Raw genomic sequence first — 18,375 nt, 5'->3', positions numbered from 1 at the left:
GGGTAGACAAATTATTTTTTTTCTGATTAAAATTTACAAAACATTATTAGAGCCCTGTAGACATGACAAAACACGACTATAGTCACATTTATACTCTTTTTATTTACAACATATTGCGCAACTGCAGGGTCTCGAGACACATGCTAACTCGCAAACTAGAGAGCTATAGCGACCTAAACGGTAGCCTTCAAGTTATTTCCTTTAAACTTAAAAAGCCAAAAACTTACCACTTCCACACGGATAGGGAGGATAACTATTAACAGTTATTTAACCTTTAACATGAACATTAATAAAAACGTAATAATTTTTTCTGGGTACATGATACCATACAGCATCCATATCAAACTTGCGCGGGCCGCACTAACATTAAACTTTCATATCAAGGCGGGGGGGGCTCAAACTAGTGTCCTGACGGGCCACATTTGGCCCGCGGGCCGCGTGTTTGGGACCCCTGGTGTAAACAGTCGAAAAATGAATGGTGAAAATCCACAAGTAACTGATACGCTTATAAAAATGTCTATTTTGATACACGGCTCGCCTCTCCTGCTAGCTTGGTGTTGACGGTTTCCTGTGATTTCTGATCAACCTTTTCAATAAAAGTGATTTTTTTTGGTACATGTACATATGTATGTATGTATGAATGAAAATGTTGGCGTCGTCTCACACCTTTTGTGGATTTTGAGCTGTGCTAATCACAATTCAAACAGATGAAGCTAACTTCAGAGTCAAGCTTTGGGAAGATTAGTCGTGTCGGCAAATAGACATACGTCCTTACCCCGAAAGCCTTAAATTGAAAAGAAATTGCCTTTAGGTCAGTATGCTTCACTGATGTTTCATCAAGTGTTGTGATTCCGTACTTTACCTCGATACCTAGCGCTCCGTTTTGGCTGCCGAGACTCAACAAGATGCCGGATTTCCGTCAGAGTTTTTTGACCTGAGGACCGGATCGCACGTCTTGTGCTGGAAGACACGGCCATCCCAAGTAGAGCCGACATTCCAAGTGTTCTTGCTCTATCGTAGAAAAGATAGAGGTTTATTTCATAGTGGAAATAGGAGTATCCCAAGTATCTACAGTATTGTTAGCTAGCTTATATTAACTCATTTTCTACTGTTACAATGCACAGAAGTATTGGGAAGGATGGGCAACCCCCCCCCCCCCAAAAAAAAAAAAAGTGAATATTCGGAATTCGCTGGTGGGTAACCCCTGTGTATCTGCTGCACTGTCAATGAATACTTCCCTTTATTTTTAGAGGTCTTCATAGCGGAAATAGGAGTATCCCAAGTATCCACAGTATTGTAAGCTAGCTTATATTAACTCATTTTCTACTGTTATAATGCACAGAAAATTGAAAGAAATATGTGTTCATGTTTAACATAAGTATTGGGAAGGATGGGCAACCCCCCCATAAAAAATCGCTGGTGTGTAACCCCTTGTGTATCTGCGCCATTGTCAATGTATACTTCCCTTAGAGTGTTATTAGGAAATTACGCTTGTTTAGTCGATCCCTCGGAGCACAAGGCAGTAAGACCGGCAAGGTTACTTTTCTCGTCTGAAGTGCCTTCCCTGAAGGGTGACAGCAGCTGCAGCTAAATATGTAGATTCCTCGAGCTTTCATTCCCTACTTTGATGCCAGCTTTTCAAGGCTCCAATGAGTCAATTACCTGCAAATAGAATTTGCATGCAATTTCATGTTTTTCAGTTGATGGAAATGCTTTGAATGAACTCAGGCCACCCTCGTCGAGGATCGGAATGATACGAAAAAAAAAAAGTAAGTGAAATATTACCCCTTTTTATGCTGGTGGAGGTACAAGCACTTTGAAAACTGAATCACACATGCTTACACCCCTTTATCTCTTATTGCCATCTTCCTCTTAGATACTGGAAACCTGCAACACACACACACACACATGCATGCAGAAGGCCAGGGTTCTCCCCCGGGGGAGTGCTAGCCAAGATAAAAGGAGAATGAACTACTTGTAGATGACAGATTACTTTGTAAAGCCACAGTATATCACTGAGTGCATTTGCAACTTTTACCATTATAACCAATCAGCTGGCAGAAGAAAGCCTTATCTGGAAAAGACACTAACAAAAAAAAACAATGCATGCACTTCAATGTGCTAATCATCACCATGTTAAATAGACAACAACCATAACAACAGTTGTGTTGTTATTAAGTCATTTTCACACCACTCTATTTAAGTTGTTAGCATAGCTAGCTATGTGTGATTGAAAAAAGTTAGGACACCCCTGGTCTGGTGCATCCAGTCTACTGTGTTGTTGGAAGAAAGGACACCAACAGAGATTCAAACCTGCATACACCTGAAAACACATGAAAAATACAATAAATTAAGATAAATTAATGAAGCATCAAAAGTTAAATTGTGGTAAAATTTATAATATTAAGGGAATAAAGTCATAATATTATGAGAATATAATTTACAAGGTAAAAATTTAAATAATTTGAAAATAAAAAAACAGCTGTAATTTTTTGGTAAATATATATATATATATATATATATAACTTCTTAGCACATGTACATAAGGACTGTGTGTTTCCTGGTTAGACACTGCCCTCGTGTGGACAAGTTGAGCCACTGCATAAATTAGCACAAACAAACCAAAGCACAAAAACCCCACACAATCCTCTAGATGGCAATGCTGTCTGCAGTTTGCGTGGGGTTAAAATGCCACACTAAATAATTAAAACATAAGACACGCGCTGGGAACAACGGAAACAATGCCGGGATTTGGCAGCGACCAATTTTGATCAAATCACGTATAATCTGTACGTGGACTGAATTCGTATATTCTCCATCTTTAATTCACTAAGTATTAGCCTGGTCATGTGACCTCTCAATATAGTATGAATAATCTGACTTTTCACTGACAGTTTCATGGCCGAACTTTGAATTAGTAAAGGCAAACAATTTTACCTGAAAATGCTGTTTTCCCATCCAAAGAACATTTTACTGTGCACATTCAAAACTGGCTATCAAGGTATGCTAGCCGATGCGCTAGCTACTAGCAGCTAGCACGGCCTCTCGCTAACCAGTAGCTCACTTTAACCGTAAAACCTCACGAGTTTGTTATTGGGGGTTATACAATTATACAGCACGTTTTTAATATTATACTCAGAACCACTTATTTACGCTGAAATTTAATGTAAAATCGTATTAAAGGACCGCGGATTGGCGTCGAAGCTACTCAAAGCTTGCGCTTGGCCTTCTGGGAGATGTAGTGTTTACAACCGTATTGCAGGGGCTCCTCAGTAAGAGCGGCTAACGGTTGTCCTAAAAGTGATCGCTCACTCAATGAGAAATGCTTTATACGTTTAGATTTAGTATGGAGTATAGAGATATAATATATTTTTACATGATACTTGATAAAACTCGCAAACTCGAACCAAAAACAACGAGTTACATCCATAAAGTGGCCTAGCTTAACTGAGTGCATTGACAAGCAAAGGCGAAACCAAAGGAGACAAAAAGGGAGGTAAAAGTGAGATTTACAATCATTTTAATTAATGTCAAATGTAGTTTACAAACGGGAAAGACACGTACCATTTCCAAGAATATACAAGACACAAAATAATTGTGACATAATTCATCTTGTGCAATTTGTCATCTTTGGGGCAAGTTCGAATCAGCCGTTTACTGTGTTGCTGTTGAGCGGACCCAGAATGTCTTGCTACAGGAGATGAAAAGGCGTTTAAAAGAAATCAGTGGAGATTAGCAGTTTTGTCCAAACAATGACAGAAAGCCTATTCAAATGCACAAACATAAAAGTTTCTTTGCACCCCCCGTCCTAAAACCAAACCTTTTTAAACAATGATCAACACCTTTGAATATATTTCATGATTGGGGTTTTTGTGAACAGGACCACTTGCGGTATTTGAGAATGTTTTATTTTCTTTTTTCAGCATTTTTGACAACAATACAGACATCACAGAATACATAGTTTTACAAACACAAAGCACACCACCATCTTGGCTGCTGCTGCCAGAGAAGGAAGAAGAGGGCGGAGTCGTGTTGCAAGGTTGCCAGTCCAGCCTCGGCTATTCCTCTTTTCATCCAGCGAGAAGTGCCTTTCTTTTGACCTTTGCAGCAAAAGCGGTATGAGAATAACGGGGGGGGGGGGGGGGACTTCCTGCTGTTGAATCGAAGCCCCTGAAACTGTTGTTGAAGAGCACTTCCATCACTCATCTTGATGACGTCTTGGTTATCAAGAATCTCTCCCACCCATAAAACTAAACAAAAGATCGTCACTTGCTTATTATTTTTTTTTAGATCTACAATTCATCAAAGTACTCTGCAGAAAAATTACACCTAAATCTTGACCATCTAGTCTTTGAGTTTTTTTTTTTTCTCTGTACAGTGAAACGTCATCAAATGATATCGCTTTTGAAAATATGAAGGCTTTATTCATTCCAGCCATTTTCTCTGCAAACTGTTTGGACTAAAAGATAACCTATGTCGTGCACACGTGTTGCTGTGTGCTGCAGAACTGTATATGAGAAAGTACTACAAGTGTGTAAACAGACACCGACTCTCCTTACATGTGCTTGGACTGCATGGTTTCTCTGTGACTCTCTTCTTAGTTTGTACCGAAGCTCAGTTGTAATGGCCGGGCGTCTTCTAGAATTATTTCTGTGCATAAAATAAGGGAGGACAACAACAACAACAACAACGAGAAAAAAACTGTCCAGTTATGACGTTGAAGCAGAAACCAGAGCACAGGGTGGGGGAGGTCGGGTGGTTCACGAGATCCAAAAGGTCCGGCTCCGGTGAAGCTAAAAGGTCTCAGCAGGGCTACGTGTGTCCAGATGTCTGTTGAATGACAGTCCATCAGTTTATATGACACCCAGTGTTCCACATGGGGGGGAGGGGGTCGTTCAAGGGGGAAGGTTGGCCACAGACAGTGAGCGCTGCTCATGCCCCCTAAAGCTTAGTCTCTCTAGGAAGGTTTGGGGCCCATCGATTGTGGAGGGGAAGCAACAGGGCGACTGGAAATGGCGGTGGAGGGGGTGAACGAGTGGGTGGGGGGGTGGGTGTGCTCTTTACAAGTAGACACGTCGCAGGTCCCCGGGAGAGGTGATGGTGTTGCACTGCGGGCACAGCTTCTTGTTCCCCTGTGACCAACAAGGAGAGAGTTTATGGTCAGCGTACTGTGGCTCCACCATGCACGGCACCGCACATTTGCAGCTTTTATACATAAATAAGTATATAAATTATAAATTAAAATAAATTATAATAAAATATAAATTTCCTCTTTAAGTAAAACTGTAAAAACAATAAAAATAAAAATGTGTCTCTCCAGAATATATAAAAATATACATGTGAAATTTAGCTCCATCAGTCAAGCTTTGGGACTCAAGCCAACCACAGTGAGAGCCATTATCCACAAATGTCCGAACATGGAACAGTGATGAACCTTCCCAGGAGTGTCCGGCCAACCAAAATGACCCCAAGAGTGCTGCGGCGACTCATCCAAGAGGTCACAAAAGACCCCGCAACAATATTCAAAGAAGTGCAGGCCTCACTGGACTCATAAGTTCATTCATTAATTTTCTACCGCTTTTTCCTCACGAGGGTCGCGGGGGGTGCTGGAGCCTATCCCAGCTGTCTTTGGGCGAGAGTCCTGGGGTACACCCTGGACTGGTGGCCAGCCAATCACAGGGCACATATAGACAAACAACCATTCACACTCACATTCATACCTATGGACAATTTGGAGTCGCTAATTAACCTAGCATGTTTTTGGAATGTGGGAGGAAACCGGAGTACCCGGAGAAAACCCACGCATGCACGGGGAGAACATGCAAACTCCACACAGAGAGGGTGGAATTGAACCCTGGTCTCCTAGCTGTGAGGTCTGCGCGCTAACCACTCCCCCACCGTGCCGCCCATTATTGTTATTTTCAAATAAATTATTATTTTGATGTAAAACAACCCTTGTTTAATTGTTGCTAATGTTGCTAACAACCATTCACACTCACATTCATAGTTATAAGGTTAATATTTAATTTTATTTAATGTGATGATTCCCCCCAGATGGTAATAACTGACCGCTACGTGATGAAACAGGTGAACTGTAAAACTGCTAAACACAAAAAACAACATGACCGCTCACCATTGGTCGACATAGACGTTTCATCACTTGTGTATTTTTATGACACTCCATTTCTTCTGACACTCAACAGGTGGGGAAGGATCCCACACCCATAAACCTAAATCTGCCTTCCCCCTCTGGGCCCCTCCTTTCAGGACCCGTGTGCCATGTGCTGTGAAGCAGCAGGTGATAATTCAACCCGTAAGATGTTCAGACTGGGTGGGCTTCGCCGTTATCCAATGCGCACGCCGCCAATGAAAAACACATGAATACATATAAATATACTATTGTTTCCATGACTAGTGCTATAAAGTACATGTTTAGCATGTCAACTGCAAGGTATTCATAGTGTGGGAAATAACTATACGAGCCCCCCCCCCCCCCCCCGCTGACTCTCGTAATACAGTCCAGGTTGGTGATAGCTTTATTTGAATAGGGGGCTGCAGATTTGTGACCCCTCAGTACTGGATTCCCCGCTTCCCATTTGACAGCCATGTTGGTAAGCACGTGTGTATGTGTGTATACACACGTACACGTATACAATACACATATGTGTATTGCCTAATAAAGCGAGGAGGCGCTGGCTAGTGTTCACTTTGATCCACACGGCCCGCCCTTTTTTTTTTATAGTCGTCTCCAGGCGGTGAGTTTAATGTCCCGTTCATTATCGGACTGGCGCCGGCATGAGTGCGCACTCACACGACGTGCAGGTATGTGGCAGACGGAAACAATAGGCCTCGTTTTAAGGTGTTATTCACATCCGCTAAACGTCTTTTGAAAATCAAAAGCGAAATTAAAAGCCATAGAAGTAATTTAGAACACATTCATAATGTGCGTACGCCCTGTTTTGTTCCATGTTTAACAAGCCATTTGTAGGGTGTTGCTGTCTGTAAGTAATGTGTAAGTGTAATGTTATGATACCTGTATGGACTGGGGAAGCTTGGAGACGATAGCTGTGGCGTTAGCTGCTGGCTAACTGGCTAATTACATGGAATGGACTTATTTGTCGCCATGTTGGCGTACACATTGCCTCCTCTCTCTTGTTGGGATCGATCCCAAATAGCGCTAAACGCGATGGTAGTATTCTTAGTTAGGAAGAGATGCTAATCACTGCAGTTGGATTATGCATCCGCTAGCTGCTGGTGCTCATGATTTAGCACCGCAGTGGGGAAGCCATGACATGAACAACATCAAAAGTATGGAGGACCAAAACTGCCAAAATAAAAAATAAATAAATAAATAAAAATCTAAAAATAAAAGTATAAATATAAATGGAAATAAAAACAAAAATAAAAAAATATTTATGTATATATTTTTTTATTTATTTCCATTTATATTTATTTTTTGTATTTAATTTTTTTTTCATTTTTGTTTTTATTTTCACTTGTATTTATTTATTTATTTATTATTTTGGCAGTTTTGGTCCTCGAAATGCAGAAGGAAAAACTATTCAAATGAGGGGGCGGTCCTAAGTGTGTCTTGGGTTGAACTGTTCGCCTATTGGTTGATCGACATGTGAGTGCGAAAATCGACTAGGTATGCCTGCAAACAGTCACAGCAAGAGGAAGTCACCACACCACTCTCAATGGCGGTAAATATGGCTGCAATCTCCAGGGATCTCCGTTTGCTAGAAGATATTGTCCCGGTAAATGTATACTTTTCTCCCTGTATACTTCCTCTTGCTGTGGCCGTTTGCAGGCATACCTAGTCGATTTTCGCACTCACATGTCGATCAACCAATAGGCGAACAGTTCAACCCAAGACACACTTAGGACCGCCCCCTCATTTGAATAGTTTTTCCTTCTGATTAAGATAAAACGAGACACAACGGAAAACGAAAAGTGGTGCGTGTGGGGTGCGTACCAGAGTCCGAAGCCAGCATTCTTCACAGTGGACGTGCCAGCACTGGATGGACGTGAGCGGCATCGTGTAGGAGTCCTGCACACACACACACACAGATAGAAAGAAGAAAGCTTGACTCATACGGTTGACATTCATTACAGTATGGAGTATCTTGGAAACAAAGTACTGGAGGACAAAGACCAACCCCCCCGACCAAGAAGGTGCATGACACCACTGACCACCACATGACACGACACAACCGGCAGCCACAGAACCACTAAGCAAGGCAGCATGGGGGGAGAGGGGTTGCGGGGAGCATTGCAGTGGCGGCCTGCGGGTTGTTTATGCACACACGCATAGACAATATCGGGCAGGCAAACGAGCAGCGACGACGGGGGAGGCAGACTCGAGGGGGGGATGATGGAGACAGCCATGAATGAATCCGATAGGATTGGTGCTCTCTCAAAAGTACGGAGAGATGAGGGAGGATATGGGAGGGCGAGGTGGGGGGGGGGTGCCTTACCCTCCGTAGAGGCTGTGGGAGGAGCCTCTTTAAGCCGCTGCTGTAGCCACCAATCACAAGGCCCCTGTACAGGTAGTACAGGCCGAGGGGGAGGGACTTAGGCAGCCTCTCTCCGACCTCGCTGGCCAAAGGCCGGGGACCGGGCCACGCCCCTAGTTTCTTGATTTCCACACCTGACTGGATAGCAGGCTTCTTCTGCGGAAGGGAGCGGGAGGGGGGGTGTTGGGGTTGGGGGGGAGGAGAAGGGGGGGGCGAAAGGCGGCAGCTAATCATAGAGGTGCAGCTTGTTCTGATCACACATACGCTCCCCCACAGTGCGCAACAGACACACGACGACGCCGCAAGTCCCCACGCAAACGAGAGCCAATGAGAGTCGCTGAGTGTTTCAGCAAAGATGGCCGAGCGGCTCAGTTAGGAGAATCAAATAAACGAGGTTCCACGCAGCAGCAAATGCATCACTCTGCATATGTAAAGTACTGACTTCTTAGTGTACTATTGTGCGAATAGCTGGACACTGACAGGAAGCAGGAAGACGGGGCAGCATGCTGGCACGCTCACGTCAGTGACGGATCGGTGTCAAGACGTCCGTGTATAAAGGCTGTGCACATATTTGCCCAAACGTGTCTGACTGATGAAGGGATGGTGACGGATGAGGAGACAAGAGCCAGTGGCTGATCGATCGCTGTGTCCTGCCCTCTGTGTCACCTAGGGCACCGGGCGACCTTTTCGGAAGTGCAGGCGTCTGTAATTACCCGCTGACGCACACACGAGGGCCCGATTGCGGACGCCGCACCGTCCCCCGGACTTGAGCGATGGAAAAAAATGTGTTGACACCAATTGGGGAACATGGTATTGACAATATGTGCGCGGGCTTGTCAAAGATGAGCATGTAGCCTTTAAAGTATCGATGTTAGCGAGGCTAATCAATCCTCACTGCAAACGCGAGGCTTCCTTTTACCTGACAGCGCAATTTCGAGATGCTAATCATCCCGTCCACCCCTCAGGATGCGAGCCGCACTGTACTACTGATGATGTTCTGCAGCATCATCTGCATCGTGACACTTGATGAACGGCTCCTTGACAAAAATGTTCTGTTCTCCAACTTCCTTCACTCTGAATGGAACCAAACGTACATTTACACCGCACTAGCCTTGTTATTATGTAATCACACCGCCATGCACACATTCACGTTGCCTTGCAAAGCCATGCAAGCGCTTCGACCGCCATGACAACACAACACACCACCACCTGCAGACGTACGCAGCATCCACTCCATGCATAAAGACCATACGGCGTTTTTAATGTATATAATTTTCCAATCTTCTTTCATTTATCATGCTTGACGTTTGCCCACTGGTTACTTTGTCAGTTGCCGGGCAGAAATGAGGCTGTCCTAACAATTCCTAGTCCTTGGTATTTATTCCAGTGGGATCTCGGTTTTCGTACACCCTCGTCAGTGGACACCGTCACGGCCCGACACCGCCCACACAATGGATGGACAGTGGTTCTCTGTAGAGTTGGGACACTACAGACAGATTCCGAATAGGGAGTCCTTTAATTGTGCAACTCAGTTTGTGTCTCCTAAACACTGTGCGCCCCTGCGCTGATGAGGTCTTCAAGCGCACTGCGTCTGCTGTTTGTTTTATTCCCTGTTTGATTCCCTTTCCAAAAGAAGGTGAAATGTAGCAACATTTAAAAAGAAAAGTGCACCATTTTTGGAATTTTGCCCACCATCTACAATCCTTATGTGAGACATGAACACACGTATTTCTCCTTTCTGCGCGTTGGCAAAAAGAGGCGGTTAAAAATGCACGTAATGCAACCAACTACTCCACCCATAACGCCGTCGGGAACACACCTCCACAAAGCGTCAACAACGCTCAAATGACGTCATGTGCCCTGCATAATAATCAAGCTACCGTTACCCTGAACGACCTGCGTAGTGACACCTCGTGACACCGCACTAGCCGGCTAGCAACTAGCTTCACCATACACACTCGCTCACAACGCTTAAGGCCACTAGCCAAAAGGTAACGCTACATATTGATGCTGCCGCCACTGCTGCTGTGTCAACCAAAGTCGTATTTATACGTTTATTTAAAATGCAAGGTGATGATGCAACTCCACGATAGAAGAGAGCATGTTTGGTACAGTTTTAAGGCGGAATAAAAAACATCCACAAGATGGGAGAAGTGCATTGTATAAGACCTCGGCACATACTTTGGTGCACCTGCACCTTGGCCTGGGAAAGGAGCGCTTTGCAGCAACCAGGAAGTGACAACTTGGGAGCCATGTTGGGCAGCAAAGGGAAAATTTATTGCATACACACGCACAGTTTAGTTATAGTAAATAGTTAATGGAGTTATATTTGTAAAATGTATTGAATAATAATGAATAGTATTGAAATGTATCTTTTCACAAACAGCCTTTATTCTCCCTTTCTTTTGTTGACAAAAGATACTTACCTATGTTCTACTGTTGATTACAGAAGAACGGTAAGCACCTTTTTTTCTGCGGAAATATGAGAGTGTATACCATGTCTATATGGCTCAAGAACGCCTTGAAAAAAATGGCCTGTACCAAGGGGGACAGCTTTTAAAAAGCAGCTGGGATTGAATTAGTACTGAAAACTACTACCAAAATACTGAAACTGGTTGGACAAAAAAAACAACACATAAAACGATGTTTTTCTGTCTTTAGAAAAGACATGCGTTCATAACGTACATAAGGATTGTGGATGACAATAAAAACAAAAAGTGCACTTAATTCCTGGAACCCAGGTTGCAGGGGGAAGGGTTACAGAAATCAGTCACCTTCCATGCTTTAAAGTTCAGTGTGAAATGTTTGTGTTTATATTTTGGACCATTTCGGTCATTTGCGTGTATTCTTGTGCATGTAAAACCGGAATAATTCTGGGTGTCTGGTAGGGTTGAATTAGATGTACAATATTTTTTTGCTTTTTGTTTGACCTTGTTGGACGGATTCATGACAAAAACCGAGGTTCCACTGTTTAAGGACGTACGAGTGCTGACATTCTACATACTCACCATGCAGATGAGACATTTGTATCTGTCCCCTCTCAGTATCTGCTTCTCCAACTCCCGGATTCGAGCCTTTAGAGCTTCCATGGTGGTAGCTGTGGAGTCCTCTTCTGTTACTCTGAGGAAGTGGAAGCAAAGAGAGACGATGTTGTCATGTTAAGAAAGTTGCTAAGAGAGCAATGCACCCAATGATGTACAACACACAAATTTACAACGTACGGATGCAAAGAACAATTTGGAAACTTTGGGGACAGATTCTATTGTGTTCAAACCGCATGGAAATCTCTCCCGTATTGTTGTAGCCGAAGCGGCAAATTTGGCAGCAATCACGGTTAGTGACATTGGAAGGGGGGGCCATTTATCTTGAAGGGAAAGAGCGTCTAAGGTGCTCTTGCACGTGTAAACGTGTGTGTCTGTGTGTGAGAGCTCATTTATCTTGCAGGGGAATGAGCAAAGGGAACGAGGATGCCCACGGGAGGCGACCAGATCATTACCCATCTGGGATCAGAAAGAGAGAGAGAGAGAGAGATCACGGACGCCGCCGTGTGAAAAAGCCACACACACCTACAATGTATCAATGTAACCAAAGGAGACAAATCTCATTTTCATTTAGGAATTGGAGGAGCCCCACAAAGACATGCATTTATAGAAAGCAGAGAGGAGAGGCGGGGGGGGGGGGGGGGGGGGGGGGGCGGTAGCACCGAACCATCCGACTGCTAGTTCCAATGCAATCATTCAGCATCTACTTGAATTCTTTTAAATTGATACTTAGATTAAGGCAAGTTCTGCTTTCATCAACCGCTAAGAGCGTAGCCGTGACATTGTGCTGCAATGCATCGCTGCATTTTTGTGCTAAGAACTGACCACTCCTATCACGCATGCACACACGATGCAGGAAGTGTCCACGTTCCTCCATGACAAGCTACAATCCAGCTGGAAAAGCCTGTGTGTGGGGTGTGTTGTAAAGGGGGTAAAGGACATGATGACATGCCAGACATGCAGATGTAACCAATCAGCCAAATCCTTTCCTCGTTTTTAGCCACTAACGTTCCCAGTCTCGCCCTCACAATGAGCTGACCTCTATTACCCACGTCGGGGACGAGGTGCGCATGTGGGAGCACGCCGCTGTTTGCTTGTGGGAGAATATGGATGAGGGGATGGAAATGAGGGAATGAGGGAATTACTGAGCGCTGGCCTTTCCTTCGCACAGACACACAAACACGTGGGGGGGTGGGGGGTAAATGGATAGGGTCCTGTCCCAGCTTGCAGCGTGCACACGCATGTGAATATGTGCGGGGCAAGTGAGGAAATGCGTTCTTAGGCCCACTTAAAAGGAAACGTGCACGTTTGGAGGATTTTTCCCACATCTTTCCCTTATCCGTGCCTTCCATAGATATACAAAAAAAGCATGTATCAATTTATTAAAAACATGAACGGCAAAGTAATAACCTAGATGAGTGTTCACCCCTGACTGGTCAGTATGTCATAGTGCACGTTAAAGGGGAACTGCACTTTTTTGGGCGGGAATTTTGCCCATCATTCCCAATCCTGGTTTACTTGAGGACTGGAACACACAGCCATCCCAAGGAGAGCCGACATCGGAAGTGTTGTCGCTGTATTTGTGTGTGTTAATGCATGAAATAGGAGTATGCCAATGACAGCAGGAACTCATTTTCTCGTGTTATAATGCACAGAAAAGGGAAATAAATGTGTTCGCGCAGACCTCACAGCTCAGAGACCAGGGTTCAATTCCACCCTCGGCCGTCTCTGTGTGGAGTTTGCATGTTCTCCCGGTGCATGCGTGGCTTTTCTCCCCGGGTACTCCAGTTTCCTAGGTTAATTAGCGACTCCAAATTGTCCATAGGTATGAATGTGAGTGTGAATGGTTGTTTGTCTATATGTGCCCTGTGATTGGCTGGCCACCAGTCCAGGGTGTACCCCTGCCTCACGCGGGAAGACAGCTGGGATAGGCTCCAGCACCCCCCGCGACCCTCGTGAGGATAAGCAATAGAAAATGAATGAATGGTGATCGAGTGGTTAGCGCACAAGGCCACACAGCTAGAAGACCCGAGTTCGATTCCACCCTCTGCATGTCCTCCCCGTGCATGTGTGGCGTTTCGTCCGGGTACTCCAGTTTCCTCCCACATTCCAAAAACATGCTAGGTTAATTAGCGACTCCAAATTGTCCATAGGTATGAATGTGAGTGTGAATGGTTGTTTGTCTATATGTGCCCTGTGATTGGCCACATTTGGCCCGCAGGACACTGGCCCCTGCCTTGATATGAAAGTTTAATGTTAGTGCGGCCCGCGCAAGTTTGATATGGATGCTGTATGGTATCATGTACCCAGGAAAAATTATTACGTTTTTATTAATGTTCATGTTAAAGGTTAAATAACTGTTAATAGTTGTCCTCCCTATCCGTGTGGAAGTGGTAAGTTTTTGGCTATTTAAGTTTAAAGGTAATAACTTGAAGGCTACTGTTTAAGTCGCTAGCTCTCTAGTTTGCGAGTTAGCATGTGTCACAAGACCCTGCAGTTGCGCAATATGTTGTAAATAAAAAGAGTATAAATGTGACTATAGTCGTGTTTTGTCATGTCTACAGGGCTCTAATAATGCTTTGTTCATTTTAATCTGAAAAAAATAATTTGTCTACCCACCAACTATATGTGGTTTCTTAAGTTTTTATTATTTGCCGCTTTATTATTATACTTATTTATTTATTACTGATTGATTGATTTTCTTTATTCTTGGTTCATTTATTTATTTTTCATCTTATTTTGTGTAGAAAAATAAAAAGTAAGGTATTTGAGAACAGTGGAATGTTTTATCAGAGCTTTTCTTGTAGAAAAACTCGTTTTGTTTTCTTGTTTGGAAAACCTGATGCCTCGCCCAGACCGTAGCTCCAGTGCCCCCCAGGTGAATTGAGCTTTGAGACCCCTGTTGTAGAGGAACGTACTTTTCAATCTCGCTGTTTTTACAGGTGCGAGGGACACAGGAGGAGGAGGAGGTGGAGGACGAGGGAGTGCTGGGGTCCGTCTTGCTGCCCTCGCCGTTGCTCGTTGATGGCATCTCTGTAAGACATATAAACACAATGTTTCTACTTATGCTTGTTGCCAATATCAAGGCCGTTATATTGTTTTATATCTTCTATCTGCTTACCGTCGCTGGCCCACTTGGAGAACTCTGGTGTTATTCTGTTCGAGGGCATGCCTCCGCTGAAACAGACACACAAAAGAATATGTTTTTAGACTAAAATATTCCTCTTAGGATAGTGACTTCCTGGTTTAAATGGTCTCCTGCTGAAATCAGCCATTACTGTAGTCTTTACGACACAGCGTGGCCTACAATAACCTAATCCCGCATGATGCATGTTTTTGTTGTTCATACTTCAGCACAGCTCCCCGGAGGGCCTCTCGCTCTCTAGCTTCCCCTTGGTCCTCGCCGGCCCCCGAGCAGGGGATGATGTCCGCCTCGGTGTACTGGGCTTTGCCGTACTCCAACGTGTCGTCTCCGTCTACGTCCAGGTCGGCGTCGCTGTCTGCTCCGCTCTCCTTGATGCTACATGTAGCAAACCCGGTCGCTGTGGGGGGGTTGGGGGGGGGGGGGGGGGGGGGTAGTTGTATTAATGAGATCAGGTTGTAGAAATGACAAGATAACATTTGGAGTAAGGGTGACACCTCAACCATCTATCTGGCTGAGAAACAGGACGTGGGCTTGCTTGCACGTGGGCACATCCTGGTGATGAACGACCAGCGTTGCGAACCCTCAATGCTGCCTTCAGCTCCACTTAGGTGTGATGTCGGTTGTGTGTGTGTGTGTACGACATCTTGGAGAAGTCTCCTCAGTGTTTGTTTGAGACCATTTGTCTCTCTGTCACTTAGATCCTGTATCCATGACTCCTCATTCAGCATGTGTGCTTCCTTCGCCAGGGGAGGAGTGCGCTTGGGTCTTGAACGTGCGAATGACACCAGCAATCCCGTTTGTGTGTGTGTGTGGGGGGGGGGCTTAAGATGTAACCTGTGACAGGCAAGACAGCCATCTTATTTCCACCCATCACAACTTCAACTAGCTCTCTGCTGGACTAGTGAGTGTGAGGCAAGCCTTCGAGAGCGTGGACAGCTTTTGACAGTGTTGACAGCCATCTTATTTCACCACCAGCCTAGTGTGTGGAAGTCCCCCCGTGACAACGGGTCATTGTCAAAAAAAAAAACGAACTACCCAGGCTTGACTCCAGGAGCTTTCAGCACCAAAGTAATGTTGCTGAATTTAAAACAAGCCGTAGATGCAAATATGCTGACTCTTGGGAGTTACTGCTTTACACCAGAAGATGGCGGACATCTGCATCTTCAATCCAAGCAACATATATTTATGCTTTATGCTTCTATTTTTTGTATTTTTCTCATCAGCAGGATAGTTCAGAAAGTCAAAGGTTAGCGGTTAAATCCACGCTCTCACTGTGTATTTCACTTTTGATCAGTTGCAAACAAGCTAAATAAGTATTTTATACTTAAAATAAGCATTTCCGACTTAAAACTCCTGCTTATTTTTAAATCTAGATTTAAATTTTTTAGAAATATTCAGATTTAAAATGTACTACAGACAATTTCACTAGTTTGAAGTAGTTTTTCCCCCAAAATCTAGTCTTTTTATCTTTGCAGTGTAGGCATGTGAGTCTGCCAGTCATGTTCTCCGCCCCAGGCGTGGTCCGCTATATTGTATTGTAGCTATATAGTATTTTTGGAATTGTTGGAAGCTCTTAAAAGGGGTCTCTGATATGATGATTTGCTTAAATATATTAGTTATTGTTTTCACATTGTTGGTTAAATTAGCAAAAATGACATTTCTAGCGGATGGCGCCATCCCTCATTGACGTGACGTCATGGTGGTGACGCCTCTCGGCTAATGCGGAGTAGACAAATGCTTCTACAGTTCGACTTGGTTCAGTTTATTTCAATCAAAATAGTAATCAAGCCAAAACACGTGTTGCTGCTGGATGTTCATGATATCCGAGTGATACTGTAATTGTGTTTTTTTTTCCCAAAAGAGGACGGTTTAGGACAAGAATGACGGAATCAAGTGTATAAATGCTTTTTGAATAAGAATGCTATTCTGCTGGTATGCCTCGAATCGAAAAATCGACACGTCTCAAATCTTGGCTTCAATCACCATACGCATCCTCTGTCTCGTACACCGCCATGTTTGTGTATCTGAGTCATAGTACTCCACGCGCCATAGACTATATTTTGAGAATTTACTGTCCCCTTTCAAAAATAATCTAAAAGATAATTACAAAGAGTACATAAGATAAATTAAGTTGATTAATTGTGTCAGGGACCCTTTAAGGCAGGAGCCCAGTACACAGGATCGCTGTGTGTGTGTGTGTGTGTTGTTTGTCCCTCTAAGCGGTCTTGGCAGGCCAATCTAATCTAGCAGGCAAAGGTCAGCCCCACTCTAACTGCCTTTCACTCACATTATGAAACCGCAATTCCTGTTTTTTTCCGAACGCCTCATCTTACCCCGTGTTTCTGGACTAATCATCACATCGGTTGTTTTGGCGTTGTTTTTCTTTCATGTTGTCCATCCCTTGCTCATCTTTAAATGTATCACGAATTGGCTCTTATGTTCATGCTCCGTGAACTGTTTTTGGGCATCAATAGAAACGGAGGTACTCGCCCGCGGCAGCTGACCTCAGATGAGAGACGGCACGGATGCGAACGCAAAAGAGATGGATCAAAGGATTCGTCATCACACTGAATGAAATTCCGCATCGAACCGATTGACTGACCTCCGCCGCGTCCCGTTACTATAGCAATTATCGGGAACCTCCCGTCCCTTCCAACGGATCGAGATTGGGGATGGGGGGGTGGGTGGGGTGTCAAAGGTCATCACGCTATCTGTCTGCCCTTTACAGGTCAGAGGGAGGTACGGGAGATGAGACGGCCATCTTTGAAGTCCATTTACAAAGCAAAGGGATTTCTTCGACATTGCCAAGCCCTCTGGGCCCTCTCATCGGAAATAATCCCTTTCTTCTGTCTCTCAGGACGGGCTGATATCAAATTCAAGGGTCTGTCTGTCTCACTCGTGAGTGACATTTGCTAGGTTACAGCTTGGGGAAAAAAAACATTGGATGAAATAAAACAAACTATTTTGGGTGAGTTGGAGAGAAGAACTCAGGGAATTGAATGTGGAAGACCGGCTCCAATGTCTAAACCTTCTTATGTCGGTACTTCAGCTCATTTAATGTATATTCCAGTCAAGAACTCGGAAAGGTTTGTAATACAGTAAACCTTGGATATATCGGATTCAATTGTTCCCACTGGTTTTGTCCGATAAGCGAAATCCGTTATATGCGTATACCGGAAAATGTCCGTTTTACGCATATATCGGATTTATATCCGGTATATGCGTAAATCGGATTTTATCCGTTATAAAAAGGCACTTCCTTGACTATGTTTCCAATGTACCTGGACGCGCAGGCAACGCTGCAAACGCTGCAAATGACGTCGTATAGCGGCCTGTCACGATTCGGCAAATCGGAGCGCCACGATGCGGCCATCCGATATATGCGAGGGAAATTTAATGGAAATGCATTGGAACGGGACTGGAGATTTTGTCCGAAATAGGCGAAATCCGTTATAAAAAATCCGATATATGCAATGAATTTTTATTGGAAATACATTACAGAAAAATTGGTTCTTTTTTATCTGTCCGTTGTGAGCGAATTTCCGATATATCCGAGGTTTACTGTACTATGAAGTCCACAAGAGTGGAAGTGTGAGGGAAAACACTTACCCCCGGTAACCTGTGTGTGTGTGTGTGTGTGTGTCCTCCTGTGCATATGTTCACACACAGCTGC

The 18,375-nt window shown here is 44.2% G+C and overlaps 1 protein-coding gene and 1 long non-coding RNA gene across 6 annotated transcripts in view; both read right to left on the bottom strand.

The window, feature by feature from the left end:
• Positions 1–343: 343 nt before the first annotated feature.
• LOC131125006 (uncharacterized) lies at positions 344–3,246 on the bottom strand. 2 transcript variants are annotated; one of them, XR_009128961.1, is made up of 4 exons: positions 2,938–3,246; positions 1,786–2,323; positions 1,490–1,662; positions 344–1,011 (listed from the first exon to the last, which is right to left on the bottom strand). It is a non-coding gene; the product is annotated as an uncharacterized LOC131125006 (long non-coding RNA). The 2 variants fall into 2 exon arrangements; XR_009128960.1 differs by having other exon boundaries at positions 1,490–2,323.
• Positions 3,247–3,534: 288 nt separating this feature from the next.
• Positions 3,535–18,375, bottom strand: part of rnf220a (ring finger protein 220a) — a 182,223-nt gene continuing 167,382 nt past the window's right edge. Inside the window, exons 9-15 of one of the 4 annotated variants that reach the window (XM_058066074.1) lie at positions 14,907–15,099; positions 14,679–14,734; positions 14,476–14,590; positions 11,525–11,636; positions 8,478–8,672; positions 7,976–8,050; positions 3,535–5,132 (exon numbers count right to left, since the gene is read on the bottom strand). In XM_058066074.1, coding sequence (XP_057922057.1) covers positions 5,061–5,132; positions 7,976–8,050; positions 8,478–8,672; positions 11,525–11,636; positions 14,476–14,590; positions 14,679–14,734; positions 14,907–15,099 — 818 coding nt within the window. In that variant the 3' untranslated portion in view covers positions 3,535–5,060. The remainder of the gene's footprint in view (positions 5,133–7,975; positions 8,051–8,477; positions 8,673–11,524; positions 11,637–14,475; positions 14,591–14,678; positions 14,735–14,906; positions 15,100–18,375) is intronic. The other 3 variants (XM_058066073.1, XM_058066076.1, XM_058066075.1) reach the window with 3 other exon arrangements.

The sequence above is a fragment of the Doryrhamphus excisus genome, chromosome 3 (assembly GCF_030265055.1).
Source record: "Doryrhamphus excisus isolate RoL2022-K1 chromosome 3, RoL_Dexc_1.0, whole genome shotgun sequence".
In the NCBI taxonomy this organism is placed as follows: Eukaryota; Metazoa; Chordata; class Actinopteri; order Syngnathiformes; family Syngnathidae; genus Doryrhamphus; species Doryrhamphus excisus.
This window is presented reverse-complemented; position numbering and strand designations above follow the sequence as displayed.